This window comes from Drosophila ananassae (assembly GCF_017639315.1).
Source record: "Drosophila ananassae strain 14024-0371.13 chromosome Y unlocalized genomic scaffold, ASM1763931v2 tig00000089, whole genome shotgun sequence".
Lineage (NCBI taxonomy): Eukaryota > Metazoa > Arthropoda > Insecta > Diptera > Drosophilidae > Drosophila > Drosophila ananassae.
Genome location: NW_025319053.1, coordinates 291,846 through 308,032, shown reverse-complemented (window position 1 = coordinate 308,032; position 16,187 = coordinate 291,846). Strand labels below are relative to the sequence as shown.

The following is a 16,187-nucleotide window of genomic DNA, read 5'->3' as shown; positions in this document are numbered from 1 at the left end:
TTTTTCCAACCGATTTCATTTGCACTCATTGTTAAAAACATTGTAGGTCTCCCTAACTGACGCATCATTGCAAATAGATTCCGCTTGCGCTCAGACCAATATGCAGCTGAATTTGGAATCGGTTTTAAAAAAGCTAAGTTCTTATCTAAACAGTTGTTAATGTAGTCCGGAGACATAATAGTCTCTTTACTTATATTTGTATTTGTCCCAATGTGTTTGAAAGTAATCTTTAGAGAGTCGCTGACCATCGAACGCATAATTTTTGCCGCAACGTAAAGAAGTTTATTAGGCGTAACTCCTCTCCTGTCAGAACGCCGTAATTCACTCGTGGCAATCATGAAAGGCGTAACACTAATCTCTGGGTTGAACTCTCTAAATTGTCCGAGGTAGATCGAAGGGAAAGAAAGATCTTCTGCGTGTTTATCGAATAACAAACTTTTCGGTACGTTTCTTTCACCCGGTGCGATTTGTAAGAAATTGTCTTCGTTCCAGAGCAAAGTATGCTGCTGCGCGATAAGACTTTCTTCGATTGGGATATGTTCGCTCAATTCCTCAATGTTAACCACTTGAGGAGCATTCCTATGATCAAACATCTGAGGAGAGACATTCTCATCACTGTTAAACGTTGTATTGCTAGATTCTCGTACAGGCGTGTAGTCTATTTGAATATCTTGCTCAATATTCCCGAGAAAAGAGTTATTTATGGATATTTTATAAAATTTATACATTGGTTGATCAACTAGATACCGTAACCAAGCTTTAATTTCGCCTTTTTTCACCAACCCTTGCAAATAACTCGACTTATGGATTAATTTCTTTTTAATGTGTACGTTGATGCAAAAATCGTCATCCACATGTCATGGCAAAACGCTCACCATATTATCTACCGAGACAGGAACATTGATGATCTGGCCACTTATGCAGAACTGACCGTTAACGTGTCTTATTCGCCGTATTTGCATGAATGGTAGTCTAGGCGAAATTAATCTTTCAGCAATGAGGTTGAGTTGAGGCAAATAGGCTGGTCTTTCCGGATATTTGAAGCCATTGAAGGTCGCTAGCGTTGGAATTTTCTTATTCTGCATACTCCTTTTGCATGTAGTACATAGTTTTGCATCAGCAATGTTCGCAAGAGCCTGGAAAATATGTTAACTATTAATTTCAAACATTGATAAGAGTTACGACATTAAGAAAATTATGATAACATCCACATTATGCTTTAAACATACCGTTATTTTTTTAAGCAACGTTTCATCAGCGGATGTCGCCTTTTTTAAATCCTTTTCGAACCAAAGCCGATCGCAAACGCTGCAAGCATAGCCGAAAGGATTTTCCACAAACATTTTTTGAAATTGTTTATGTGCAAATTTGTGGTTCACATAGCCACTATAGGGAGGCACAAAGTCATTATCAAATTCTATCGGTGGCCCATCGAAATGCTCTCCAATATCCATGTCGGAATCAACATCACTCAGTGATTCTCTATTCGGGAGTTCATGGTCATCGTGTACATTCTGTTGGTTATGTTGGTTATGTATTTGTGCTGCATGTAGGACGTATTCTGGACCATCATTGGGACTCAATAAATTCGCAGTACACGTAGAATTTGGAACGATTTTCGGTTTTTTTGATGGAACTGGAGCAGGTGTTATAGCTTCAGCTACCGCAGATTTCCGAAGTTTTTGACGGTCTCTGTATGCTTTACAACGTTCTGCTGCCGTTTTAGCTTGAGGTTTGGGAGGCTTTAATTCTTTTTTCCGCTGTCTGTACCGCCTGTTGGCCATTGCTTTGATTCTAACGACATTCCTACATCATATTTCACTGTTAGTATAATCTCGCCAATATGTTAAACAATCGTATTCCAACAATACTACTATATTGTGAAATATTTATCAACTCTTATAGGTCATATTTACCTTATGTTATTGTCATCACTGTGTGAATCAGACTCTCCTCTTCTTTGGTGATTCTCAGGGGATATTTCCTCTTGTGCCACTGATGTGTTCATCACGTCTATCTCGTCACTACTCATTTTTAACACTGAAATTCTGTACCAAACCGTATGAACCACAATCAATTACGTATTTCACTCGTATTACACTCTCGACGCAGTATACTAACCAAGCAGCTAATGCTTGGCGTGGCGCAGTTCGCTGGTGTCTGAGAGAGAGGAAAGAAGAGAAGAGAGACAACGTTCGTGAGCGGCTCCCCCACCTCAACAAGCGCATATGGTGAGAGAGGGACAGTGAACGGTGAGCGGTGGTGGGGGTACTCGCATTTTCGTGTCGATCCTGACTCGGTTTTACTCCGTCCCCGAAAATCCATTACGCGCCTAAAGAAGTTTCACTTCAAAAGGCGAAATTAAAGCTTGGTTACGGTATCTAGTTGATCAACCAATGTATAAATTTTATAAAATATCCATAAATAACTCTTTTCTCGGGAATATTGAGCAAGATATTCAAATAGACTACACGCCTGTACGAGAATCTAGCAATACAACGTTTAACAGTGATGAGAATGTCTCTCCTCAGATGTTTGATCATAGGAATGCTCCTCAAGTGGTTAACATTGAGGAATTGAGCGAACATATCCCAATCGAAGAAAGTCTTATCGCGCAGCAGCATACTTTGCTCTGGAACGAAGACAATTTCTTACAAATCGCACCGGGTGAAAGAAACGTACCGAAAAGTTTGTTATTCGATAAACACGCAGAAGATCTTTCTTTCCCTTCGATCTACCTCGGACAATTTAGAGAGTTCAACCCAGAGATTAGTGTTACGCCTTTCATGATTGCCACGAGTGAATTACGGCGTTCTGACAGGAGAGGAGTTACGCCTAATAAACTTCTTTACGTTGCGGCAAAAATTATGCGTTCGAGGGTCAGCGACTCTCTAAAGATTACTTTCAAACACTTTGGGACAAATACAAATATAAGTAAAGAGACTATTATGTCTCCGGACTACGTTAACAACTGTTTAGATAAGAACTTAGCTTTTTTAAAACCGATTCCAAATTCAGCTGCATATTGGTCTGAGCGCCAGCGGAATCTATTTGCAATGATGCGTCAGTTAGGGAGACCTACAATGTTTTTAACAATGAGTGCAAATGAAATCGGTTGGAAAAAATTGTTACAGACTTTGCATTTCTTGAAAGAACGTGTAAAATTGACAGAAGAGCAACTAGAAAATTTAAATTACATTCATAAAACAACTTTGATTAATGAAGATGCAGTTAGTTGCGCACTCCATATCGATAAATTAATTAACGTTATCTTTTCAATTTTACAATCCAAAAAATGTAGTCCATTTGGAAAATATAGAGTCATCAATTTCTTCAAGCGCATCGAATTTCAGCACCGAGGTAGTCCACATGTTCATTCACTTATATGGTTAGACAATGCTCCAAACGATCCACTAGGCGCAGATTACGAGGCTACTGTATCCCTCATAGATACTCTAATCTCAGTCTCTCCAGCTGAAGCTTCAGAAAATATTAGACTTCAAACTCACAAACATACATTTACGTGCTACAAAAATAACCAACCGAATCACTCTCCCACTTGCCGCTTTGATGCACCTTTTATGCCCATGCGTAAAACTGCCATTCTCACACCATTGGAGATAGATCATCCACAAATTCGAGAGCTAAAGAATCGTTATAAATTAATCAGGAAAAATCTAGAAGACATTGATTATGACAGCATTAATCATTTTTATGACTGCAACTTAATTACTTCGGATGAACAGTATATTAACATTATACGAGCCGGCATAATGAGACCACGAGCATTTGTTAAACGACTTCCTTCGGAAAAATGGTATAATTTCTTCAATCCTTTCTTGTTAAATGTATTAGGATCTAACATGGACTTTCAATATATTATTGAAGAGTATTCGTGCGCACAATACGTTGTAGAATATGTCAACAAAACTAATAGAGGCATCAGCAATTTGCAGCGACAAATTGTAGAGGTTATTGACGAAAATCCGGACTTTGATATCGTTGAGGCACTCAGAAAACTTAGTGTTAACGTGCTCAATAGTGTTGAAATGACAAGTCAAGAGGCCGCTTGGTTTTTATTGCGGTTGCCAATGTCTAAAACGTCAGTAGCAGTCGTTTACATACCAACACTCTGGCCACAAGAGCGTGAACGAATTAGGAAAACAAATAAAGAACTTGAAGAACTTGGTTACGATTGCACTGACATTTGGAAACAAAATTGGTTTGACAAATATGAGAAGAGGCCGGAAGAACTCGAAGACGTAACGTTAGCACAATTTGTTTCGAAATATAATGTAGGTCCCAAAGGAAAAATTTCTGAAAGGAGAATACCACGAATAATTAGGTATAGAAATTACGACATGGGAAAAGACTTCGCAGACTATAAGAGGGAGATGGTTACTTTACACCTCAAGTTAAGAGTTGAAGAAACAGATGTTTTAGCAGACATGCAATTTCTACAATTATTTGAACAGAATGAGGCATTAATAATGGAACGTAGAAAAGAATTCGAGTCAAATTTAGACATTGCTAAAACTATGGAAATATGCGCTCAGTTATGTCGTGAAGAACTTCTTTATGATGACGACCGAAATCAAGTGAATGTCCATCAAGAGCCTGATCCGTATGAACAACTCCTGAATGATCCCCATTCAATTGCCAATCTTGATTTGCGGCAAGCATCATTGAACAAACTTGGTGCAATTGCCAGGAAAAAAGATAACATTATGGAGAATGACAAGTTTAATGATTTAATGAGATTAACAAATGAGAAGCAATTCGAATTGTTACAACACTGTATACATTTAAATCAAACAGAAAACGCATTACCCTTACACTTACTCTTAACCGGGCCAGCAGGATGTGGAAAAACATTCACCATCAAATTATTAATGGAGATTTTCAACCGATTTTCTAATACTGATGGGTATTTAAACGCTTATATTGCTTGCGCATCAACAGGAAAGGCAGCAGTAGCTATTGGGGGCACAACAGTTCATACGGCTTTCAAAATATCACCGGCGAATCGAATTCCACTATCAAATGAACTGAAATTTTTATATCGAACACTTTTCAAGTACGTGAAAGTAATAGTTATCGATGAAGTGAGTATGATTGGTGCTGAGATGTTAGAACGAATAGATTTAAGACTGAGAGAGATAACAGGTCATTATGATTCCTTATTCGGTGGTATGAATATGATCTTTATCGGAGATTTGAGACAATTGCCACCAGTGAGAGCAACTCCTATTTATAAGCAAAAAATACAAAGAATAGGTGGTAATCAGTTATGGAGGAGTATTAAATTTTATGAACTGACAGAGGTTATGAGACAAGAAAATGAATGTTTCTCATCAGCCTTAACGAAAATTGGTAACGGGGAAATTTTGACCAGACAACAACTGGAACTCATTGAATCAAGGTTCGTTACGAATGAGGATGCCCATAATCTTTGTCCCAATGGAGTTAGATTATACTATGATAATTATTCTGCCGATACTTACAATCTTTCTGTATTGAACTCAAGTGAGAATAAGAAAGATTCTATCGCTGACGACGAAATAATCGGTTGTGGTAATGATTTTCAAAAAGAACGAGATGCAAGACTCAAACTACATCAACTGTCATCAATTGGTACTGGTGGCCTCCCGTACCAAATCGTTTTTGCTTTGAACAAACCATATTTAGTCACAACGAATATCGATGTAACAGATGGATTAGCAAATGGAGCAGTCGGTAAATTGGTCTATGTTGAGTTAGATGATCAAAGCCACAAAATTATCAGAGTTTGGCTAATTTTTCCAAAAGGTGTAGGAAGACGGACACGTAGTAAAACAGCTCAATATGCTACTCGACTAGGAATAAGTAATGACGCAACTCCGATAAGTCGTAGGTCAGCGACTTTCCCATTATACAAAACTAAATCACTTAGTAAAATCCAAGCAAAGAGAAACCATTTTCCACTTAAGCCAGCATGCGCAATGACTATTCACAAGTCGCAAGGAGGAACGTACGATAGTGTTGTGTATACGTATAGCAAGAAACATTCGCAATCCTTGGTTTATGTAGCTTTATCAAGAGTTACAAGTCCTCAAGGTCTCTATATAGTGTCTGCAGAAAATCAGGTTTTATTCCATCACGGACGACGCGAAGACACATCAGTAGCTCAATTGAGAAGAGAATTTGACAGACTTTCTACGGTTCGTTTAAAAACTCTCGATCTAGTACTGTTAGAAAATATTGAGAAAGGAGATATGACGATATTCTCATTCAATTGTCAAAGTATTAACAAACATGCAACAGATTTACGAGGTAATGTTCTAAAAAATTCGGATATATTGATGCTTTCCGAAACTTGGCTTGACGATGACAGGAATGTTAATGTTGAAAATTTTGATTGCATTGTACAATACAAGAGACCCAGTGTTAGAGCGGGTGGTGTCGGTATATATCAAAATGTAAATAGACTCCAACATGTTGTGGTAAAACATAATGACGTTCATGCCCGTAACCATGAATTCGTTTCTAGTCATACATCCTCCGTTGGGGATTTGTGTGCTGCAGAATGCTCTCTGGCTAATGGGAAAACAATTATTATGGTGTCGATTTATATCTCACCAGGTAAATCGATTACTGATATTAAAGATTTTATCCACCATGTGCTTCTGCCATATACAGAGGGTGGTTCGAGGCTATTGAATAAGAATTATCACGAAATTCCTATGATCATTTCGGGAGATTTTAATGTTAATTTCGCGAGGGAAGAATCTGTAGAGTTATTGAACTTTTTGAAAAACACACTCAATTTGGATATTGTTAATGATAGGAACACTAGCACGACTAGACACGGGACAACAATCGATGCAGTTTTTGCACGATTCATTAAGGATTTAAGTGCTCACGTATATATCTCGCACTTTAGTTACCATAACCCAATTATCACGACATTAGGAAATGATATTCATGAAATTGACAATGAAAATGGCACATGATTGGTAAATTGTCATTGTAATTTCTTTGTAATTTTTAATTGTAATATTGTTATTTATGTAATACTAGCAGTACCCTGCCACGTTTCGCTGTGGCATATTGTTGTTGCACGCATAAAAAATAAGTCAAACAAAAAAGAATAATTTTCAAATTAATTAAATTCTGTAATACTTGTGGGTATACAATATTCTTTGTTTCTCCTCCTTAATCATTCATTATTATTTCTGTATTTTAGTACATAGGTTGCTCTTCACTTAAGCACCTTGTGATACACGACATTTTTTGTTTTATTATCAGGCGCAAAAACAAACAACGCAGATGGTCTTCCGACCCGTGAACATGCCACGTATAATTGACCATGGGAAAAACATGAATGTTCTAGATTTAAACCACAAACTTTTAAGGATTGGCCTTGTGATTTGTTGATTGTCATGGCAAATGCAAGACGTATCGGAAATTGAAGTCTTTTAAATTCAAACGGCATATCGGTTGGGATCATCGGGATCCTCGGAATGAGAACTTCCTCACCTTTGAATTTTCCTATCATTATCGTAGCGTAAATTACATTGTTCATCAATTTACTAACCACCAAACGCGTACCGTTGCACAGTTTTGGTTGGTTTATGTTTCGAAGCATGATTACTACGGAGCCAACCTTTAGGCGTAAATTGTGCGGTGGTAAGCCAGGCACGTCCAAAGAGTTTAAAAATTCAATTGGATAGTTGGTGGCTTCATCTTCATTTGTGACGCAGTCAATAGATTTGAATGAATGCATTGTTCCAATGATCTTATTTTGAATTATGTAGTTCAGGTCATCTACATCTTTATTCTTAGCCGCTAAAATTGCTCGCTCACTCAACCATTCATTATTTTTGTAGTTAGAAATAATATTTGGAAATACATTGTTGATAAGTTCGTCTTTTGATGAGACAAAATTACAGAAATTATTTGGAAATGATATTAAACCGCTCGATTCTATCTACAAAATAAAAACCAGATTCTTTAACTACATTCTATGTAAGTACAAAAATAAATACCTTAAATGTCGGATTAAAACCTCCTTCTTCGATAATGTCTGCCCCAAATGACGTCATTTGGAAACAACTATTGTATTTTCGAGTATTTGCAAGAAAGTGGCGTGATTCTTGTGTTTCGCCGCAAAGCAATGAATACAATGGCTCTTGTGGCGGAGTCAACACTGGCAATTTCACTTTACCATTAACGCAGCATAATCCAGGCGTTTCTCCGGAAAACTTTAATGCACCACAATACTCGCAAACAACGTCCATTTGCCCAATGCAAACGCTAGGATGCAAGCTGTAATCATTGCTGCAATCGTATCGAAACGCAGCTCGATTCAAATCAGCTAAATATCTGCGTCGCAAATTGAAATCTATTTAAGAAGCACGATGTCGAGCCATACTATTGCGGCGCTGTTCACGTGCAATTTCTCGTTCTTCTTCAGTCCTTTCATATGCAATATTTTGTATTGTTCTTGCATTACGGCTTTGTCGGGAAAGATTCGACCGTCTTGGTCGCGGCATTATTAATTAAACTTCACTTCACTTCAATCCACTTGTTAATTATTTATTTAATAGAAATAGTTTTAATATTGATTTCAGCGCAACACAATCTTTTTGGTTCGTTGTTAAATTTGAGAGCCTGACTATGAATTTGACTTCGTTTGTAACTGACATTTTGACATTTGACATTTTCTTCTTAGCTGTCTGCCTAAATAAAAAAGTATGGGCCAGGGAGGAAAGGGAGGAACGCTGTCGAACGGGACAAAAAGTATCCTATGTCCTTCTCCTGGCTCTAAGCTACCTCCCTACCAATTTTCACTCAAATCTGTTCTTCCGTTCTTGATTTATAAGTTGTGTAACATAAAACACGATGTTCTTTTATATATATAGATTGTATACTTGTGAATAAATTGAAAATTTTTGGAACTATACATTAATCGAACGTCATTCATCTATAAGAAAATATTAGAAAAAGCAAATTCATGCTTCGTCGTAGAATTATTTAACCTCTAATTTTCAAACTAACCTAAGAGAGAAAATAGAGATGATGAAATGAAAATAGAGAGAGAGGAATACTAGAAGTTTCACTTCTGTCTTGCGTAGGCTTGACACACCCTTTTATTTTAATTTTTTGACGTAAGCTTAAGGTATTTTAAAAAGTTGTAGAACAACAGTATAACAGTATAACAGTTCTTATATGATAGTAAGAAACATTTTCCAATTTTTTTCAGGATTTTTAAGAGAAAATTAGTGCAAACAGACAAACCGACGCAAACTGGCTTCATTTTGAAGAAGAAGGAAAAATCGAATTTTTCGAATAACTTCTGAATGAAATGTCGGATCGGGTACCAATCGACGCGTATTTAGCTCTAGAGTGCGAATATATAAAATATTCTATCTCTATATCTAATATTCTGGGGACTAAAATGTGTCCACCAGCCCCACTTTAATGATTAAAAATTTTTTTACTTTCACCCTAATTTCTCCCAAACCAAATAACTTTTGGAATATGTTTCGACAAAAATTATCTAATTGAAACAATACCTTTCGATTGGTATATCATTCATTTAGATCGGTTGCCTACAGAAAATTTTTAATTCTTCGGCTATATATAGAGTTTCCTCAGGTCCTCAGGCATGCAGGTCGTCACCTCGTGGAATATATATTATTCTATTATAATGTTCTCTATTTCCTTATTTAATATTGTATATCAATTTAAATTTGCGGACTCGGTTTTCCGAACTGGTTTTACACTGCACACCATTGGGCTTATAGATGTCCCACTTCCCAGATCCATAAGAAAATATACAATCTTGCCGCAAATGTCTAGTTACTTTGCAATTCCAACAAGTTATATTTGACAGATTTTTTCGTTTAGCAGAAATGTCTATGCTGTAGTTTTCTGCTTTATTTTCCTCAATCTCTGTTATTGAGATACAGTTTATACAATAAGAACATCCTTCTTTTGATTTCAGAATGTAAATTTCCTAACTATTTCTATTAACTATTTCTATTAAACTAATTCCATTAACTCTGATTCCTCAAGCACCTCAAATACAGAGCTTTGTAATATGTACCAAATGGTTCGCCAGGGTTTTGGTTTTCGAGCTCGAAACTGTTCACGCAGTTCTGTTTTTGGACGATTTTTTTTATATTGCTCACGTAGGCCGGTGCAAAATTGATTCCAGGTAAATGATTCTGTTCGTTTATGAAATCTCCAGATCCATAAACTAGCTTTGCATGTTAATAGCTAATTAACATTTTTGGCCATCGCACAGTGGTTCCGCCATAGCACAAAAAAAAAATTGCAATCAAATGTCTCTAAAATGTTCAAACTTCCTGATGGCAAACCGGGTTTATCTGGAAATCTAAAGGGACTTGCTAAAAATAGAATAGCGTGATATTGTGTACATTTTTGCAGCGCAGCTGTACTTAGCAAGAATTTTTACAAAACAAAATTGCGCAACAAAAGTGGTCAAACGTTTAATATGGTGATCCGATTTTTATTATTCAAAATGCATTTTGAAGTTGAAGGTATTTACTTTAAATGTATATATTAAGAATTAAATAAATCCAACAAATTCTTTAGTGAAATTAACAAAATCGATTTAATATATTTTTGTGAACGTCTTTTTATGCATTTTTACCTTTTTATGCATTTTAAAGTTATAGTTGTGTTCCCTCCCGATTTCACCATCATGCAGTACCAATCACCCACGAATCACCCCGTATTACAATTACAATATTAATATTGAAAACTATATGTAAATTATATGTTTTAATTCCCGATTTAAAATAAAAAAATAAAAATTAGGATTTTTATTTTATAAGTTTTATTATTAAATTCAAGAATGAGTTATAAAGATATCCTATTGGATTGATCGTTGATTATAAACTGATTTTACAAATTCAATTTTCTTATAACTATAGCTTTTATCGGTGACAGCGACGCTGGCAGCATAGATGGACTTTGGTTGAATAGTTTTGATTGGTCAGAGCTTTATGCTGACATGTAGGTTCCCAGGATGGGCACTTGTTTATGAATTTGGAGCAAAAGGGGTTTGATGTTTACGTCTACTGTCGTCGATAAAGGCGTGTGAATGGTTTATGTCTATGTTTATGTCTGGATGCCAATGATAATGCTATGGGAAAGGGTTTGTGTCTAGCCTATTTGAATTATTCCCACAGTAGGCTCTGGAATGTTGTTTATATACGATTTGATAGGTATGGCAGGGTATACTGGTTTTATGGGGGATTCGTTATCTAGGGTATTTGCAGATACATTAAGTGTATCTGTGGATACACTACTCGCCCCTCCTTTAGAAATTTCAACATCCTTGTTGAATTCGACAACAATTTCTTTGTGGTTGGCTAAACGCTTATAATATAATATATAATATAATATATAATATAAGTGAATATTATATAAATTGTTATGCTTACAACTATAAGTATTAGGCTTATAAATACAATCCATTTGTAGACAATATCTTGTTTTTGTTGTTTGATTAATGATTCTTTAAGTTTTAAAATTGGTGTTGGTTCATGTAGAGTTACATTGGTACTTGACAATATTATTTTATATTCATTTATATTCTTTGAAGTAGTGAATTTGATATTTCTTATTTCAAGTGTACATTGGCTTAATTGTATAATATTATTTCCTTCAATTGTTTTATTAAATAATTCACAATTTTGGTTAATTTGCGTTTTACTTAAATTATATGTTACAACAATATTTGGTTCAATGTATTTTATAAATTCTTTTTCTGAAATAAAAGTGTGTTGACAAATTGCTAATTGATTTGTAAGGATCTTTGAAATACATTGGTCAGTTACTAAATATTTTTGATCCATTACATCCACTAAAGGATTTGCAGAATTTTCCAAATAATAAACACTTTTATTATTATTCATAAAATATTCAAATTTATCATTTATGTCAATTTGGCGGCCTAAATTATCTGGATATTTAATTATTCTGTATTTTTGAGTTTCATTAAAAGATGTTGGTATATGGGCTAAAATAAAAGTATTTTTGGTTTGACTGCATATCCAAGCTGAAGTCTTTATTGATAATAATTTTTCTTCATTAATGTCATCTAACTCTTCATGTTTTAATATTTTAGGATTAAATATTCCAATTCTTGTTAACTGAATCCCCATTTGTAAATCTTCAATGTATTCTAGAAAAACGTGTAAAGAGTATCTAAAAAGGTGCAAGGCTTCATTTTCCTCTTCTTCCCGTATTAATTTATTTATGTCTTCTGTATGTTTATTTATTATACCAATGATTTCATTAAATTCTGAATTTTCTATCATATTTTCTTTTATATTATTTAATTTTATCAATTTTTGATTCTTTTATTTTTTGGACATTTTTATTTGGTTTCATACCGAAAATAAATATTTCAGCAGGTGTTCTACCTGTAGTGTCATGTGTTATTTCATGATTATAAACATATGTAGCTTTTTCGATATTCATGAGCTTGTCTTCAGCATCATTAAGTGTATTTATGATTCGTAATTTTTCATTAATTGTTTTGTGAACTCTTTCTATATCAGCTATACCATTCTTGCTACTAGTAATTTCGATCTCAATATTTTCTTTTTCTAACCAATTTTGTAATGATTTGCATACTAATCCGGGATCTTGATCCATTTTTATTATTTTTGGTTTACCTAACATATTAAATATTTTAAGTAATGCTTTTTTACTTTCGATCCAATCTGTGGTATGAGTTTCTATAATTGAAACAAATTTTGAATAGATATCAATACAAGTTAAAAATTTTCTTTGATCAATAAAATAATAGTCAATTACATATTTTTCACGGATATTTTTACTTTCAGGGGTTTTTTCAAATGTTAATGCTACTTTTCTATGTTCTGCCTTGCATAAATTACAAATATCGCATTTATTAATTATATTTTGGATTAATTTTTGTGCATCTGGAAAATAGTATTTAGCTTTAAAATCTTCATATGTTTTTTTAATACCTTGATGAATAGTTTTCTCATGAATATTAATTACTTTCTCGTGAAAATCTGCGTAGGTAGATATATTAGGAAGTATTACTGATGTTTTCATTAATTTTGTTCCCAAATTTGGTTTAATTAATTCCATGAAAGCCCTTTGAAATATTGCGAAATCTTCGTCATTATTTATGTACATTACAAAATTGTGTCCACATACAAATTTAAGAATAATATCTTTTGCTGTACGTTCCGTCATGTTACTATATTTTATTGTATTAATTGTTTTATTAAAATACCGGACTAATTCATTACTATCTTCATTTCCCTTTTCAAATATTAATTGGTGACTGAAAACATTAATTGGACGCTCTGTAATCTGAATACAATTGCCATTATCTTCTTGGGCGCTATGTATAGTAGCTCCTGTGCTTTGTAAATCATCTTCGTTTTGAAATGTTTCTTCTAGTTGTTCATTATTTGATTCTTTTTTAGGTAGCCTAGATAAGGCGTCTGCTACATAATTTTCCTTTCCTTTAATGTAATTCATACCACAATCATATTGACTAAGATATATTTTCCATTTTTGCAATTTCATATTAGGTTCTTTAATATTGTGTAACCAAACTAGTGGTTTATGATCGGATGTAATTTTAAATTTTCTTCCAAATAGATAGGGTCGGAAGTACTTAGTTGCCCAGACTACGGCTAATAACTCTTTTTCGATAGTTGAATAATTTATTTCATGATCATTTAATGTTCTACTTGCATAGCAAACTGGTCTACCTTCTTGAGCTAGGACAGCTCCTAAAGCATAATTACTAGCATCAGCAGTTAATTCAAATGTTTTTTCAAAATCTGGATATCTAAGGATTGGATCATTTGTAATTAGTGTTTTTAATTTTTCAAATGCTTCAACGTAATTATTATCTTTGACATTTATTTTTGAACCCTTCTTAAGGCACTGGGTCATTGGTTTAGCAATTTTTGCAAATTCTCTAACAAACTTTCGGTAAAATCCACAAAGACCAATAAATGATTTAATTTGTTTAGGAGTACTTGGAATTTTAAAATCGTGAATAGCTTGAATTTTATTTGGGTTTGTTTTAATTCCTTCAGTAGTAATTATATGGCCTAAAAATTCTGTTTCTCTTTTCATGAATTCGCATTTATCTAATTGAAGTTTAAGATTGGATTTTCTTAATCGGACGAAGACTTTTTGAAGGGACTGAATATGTTCTTGTAAGGAGGTCGAAAATATAATAATATCATCTAAATATACTAGGCAATGAGTTCCTATTATATCGTGAAGAATATTATTCATACATCGCTGGAATGTAGCAGGAGCATTTTTTAGACCGAAAGGCATTCTAGTATATTCATAGTGTCCTTTCTTGGTGGAAAAGGCTGTTTTTTGAATTGATCTTGGGTCCATTTCAATTTGATGGAATCCCTTTGCCAGATCTAACGTTGTAAAATATTGACATTTTCCTAACTTATCTAGTATTTCATCCATATTGGGAATGGGGAATTTATCGTCAATAGTTATCTCGTTAAGTCCTCTGTAATCAATAGCCATACGAAATTTTGGAATGCCCGATGCATCCATTTTCTTGGGTACTATTACTATAGGACTACAATAAGGAGATTTAGATTTGCGGACAATACCTTGTTTAATCATATCTGCTATTTGGTTTTCTACTTCTTTGTCATAAATATAGGGATAAGTATATGGTCTTCTATAAATGGGATCTTCATGTTTAGTTTTTATTTTATGTTTGATTTCATTTGTGAAGGTCAAATTGTCACCCTCATGATACTGAATATCAAAGAATTTGGACATTAGAGAATGTAGTGCCGATTTTTCCTCACTGTTGAGATGATCATCTCGAATATAACTAGTTTTTAATTCTGTTTCCAATGCGTAAATGTGTTCTTCATCCTCTAACATGTTTGTATAATTTTTGTTATGTTCCTTTATTATATTGATCATTGGAAATTCGTAATTATTTAGTTTAACAGTATTCTTTCCAAAATCTATTTGGGCTGATGTAAGGTTTAAAATATTACGTCCTAAAAGAAAATCGTAATGATTGGAAAATTCTTTGACAAAAAATTTTTGTTTTGATTTAAATAATTTTGGAATTATAAATTCAATGGATTTATTCAAAGTGACTGAATTTCCTACTGTTTGAACTTTTATATTATTCTCTTTAATTGGATATTTTAAAAAATTTTCATTTATTAAACTTATACTGGAACCTGTGTCAATAAGGCAAATGCATGGTCTATTATCAATTTTTATTTTTATTGCTGTTGTGTTTCTTCCGAGGCTTGTGTCTGAAAATTTTCAACTATTTCCATTGGTTCTGGTCTATTCTGTTGGTCTGATTGTTTTTGAGGAACATTAACAGATCGATTATAATTTGGAGAGTTTTGACCTGAAGGATTTTGAGAGTATCTATAATTATTATTATAGTTTGAATTAAAATTTCTATTTGAATCAAAAGTATTTTGTCTTTGTTGATAATTATATGTCCCACGATTATTATAATTTTGACTCCTATTGTTTCCTACATTCTGATTGAAATTTTGGTTTCTGTCCCTTTGATTATTATTAGAATTATTAGTATTAGAAGTATTAGATGTGGAGACCATTGGCATATTATATCGATTTTCAACACTTCGGGAAAAATTATATATATCATCATCATCATAAAGACCTACAGCTTGAGCAGCTTGTTTTAATTTAGTTGGAGTTGATATATCGTATTTGCATATAGATATGTACACTCGTAATGGTAATTTTTCACGAATTACTTCTGCTATATGATCACCTAATATTCTTGAAAATATAACAGTGTTTGCTGCATTATTATCCAGACTTAACTTATTACAAATTTTACTTGTCTGTTTGTCTAAATCATCAATAAACTTACGTAAACTATTCTGATATTTAATTTTATGTAAATCCATGATCATGAGATGTGGGGGTTTTGATGAGTTGAATTCACTGATGAGTAAGGTTCTTAATTCATTCCAGTCCTGGGTTGAATTCCTAAGAAGAATTGTACGTGCAGGTCCAACGATGAGGTTTAGGATAGCTCCTTGAATGATTTCATTCTGAGTAGACGATGTTGTTTTGTATTGGGTAATCAAGTTATCAACACTTTTTATAAATAGTGCTAAATACATTGT

At 33.8% G+C, this 16,187-nt stretch overlaps 1 protein-coding gene across 1 annotated transcript; it reads right to left on the bottom strand.

The window, feature by feature from the left end:
• Positions 1 to 867: 867 nt before the first annotated feature.
• LOC116656504 lies at positions 868 to 2,349 on the bottom strand. The gene is made up of 2 exons (XM_032456149.2): positions 1,917 to 2,349; positions 868 to 1,806 (listed from the first exon to the last, which is right to left on the bottom strand). The coding sequence occupies exons 1-2, from the start codon at positions 2,030 to 2,032 to the stop codon at positions 1,179 to 1,181; spliced, it is 744 nt and encodes a 247-aa protein (XP_032312040.1). The 5' UTR covers positions 2,033 to 2,349; the 3' UTR covers positions 868 to 1,178.
• Between the last annotated feature and the right edge of the window lie 13,838 nt (positions 2,350 to 16,187).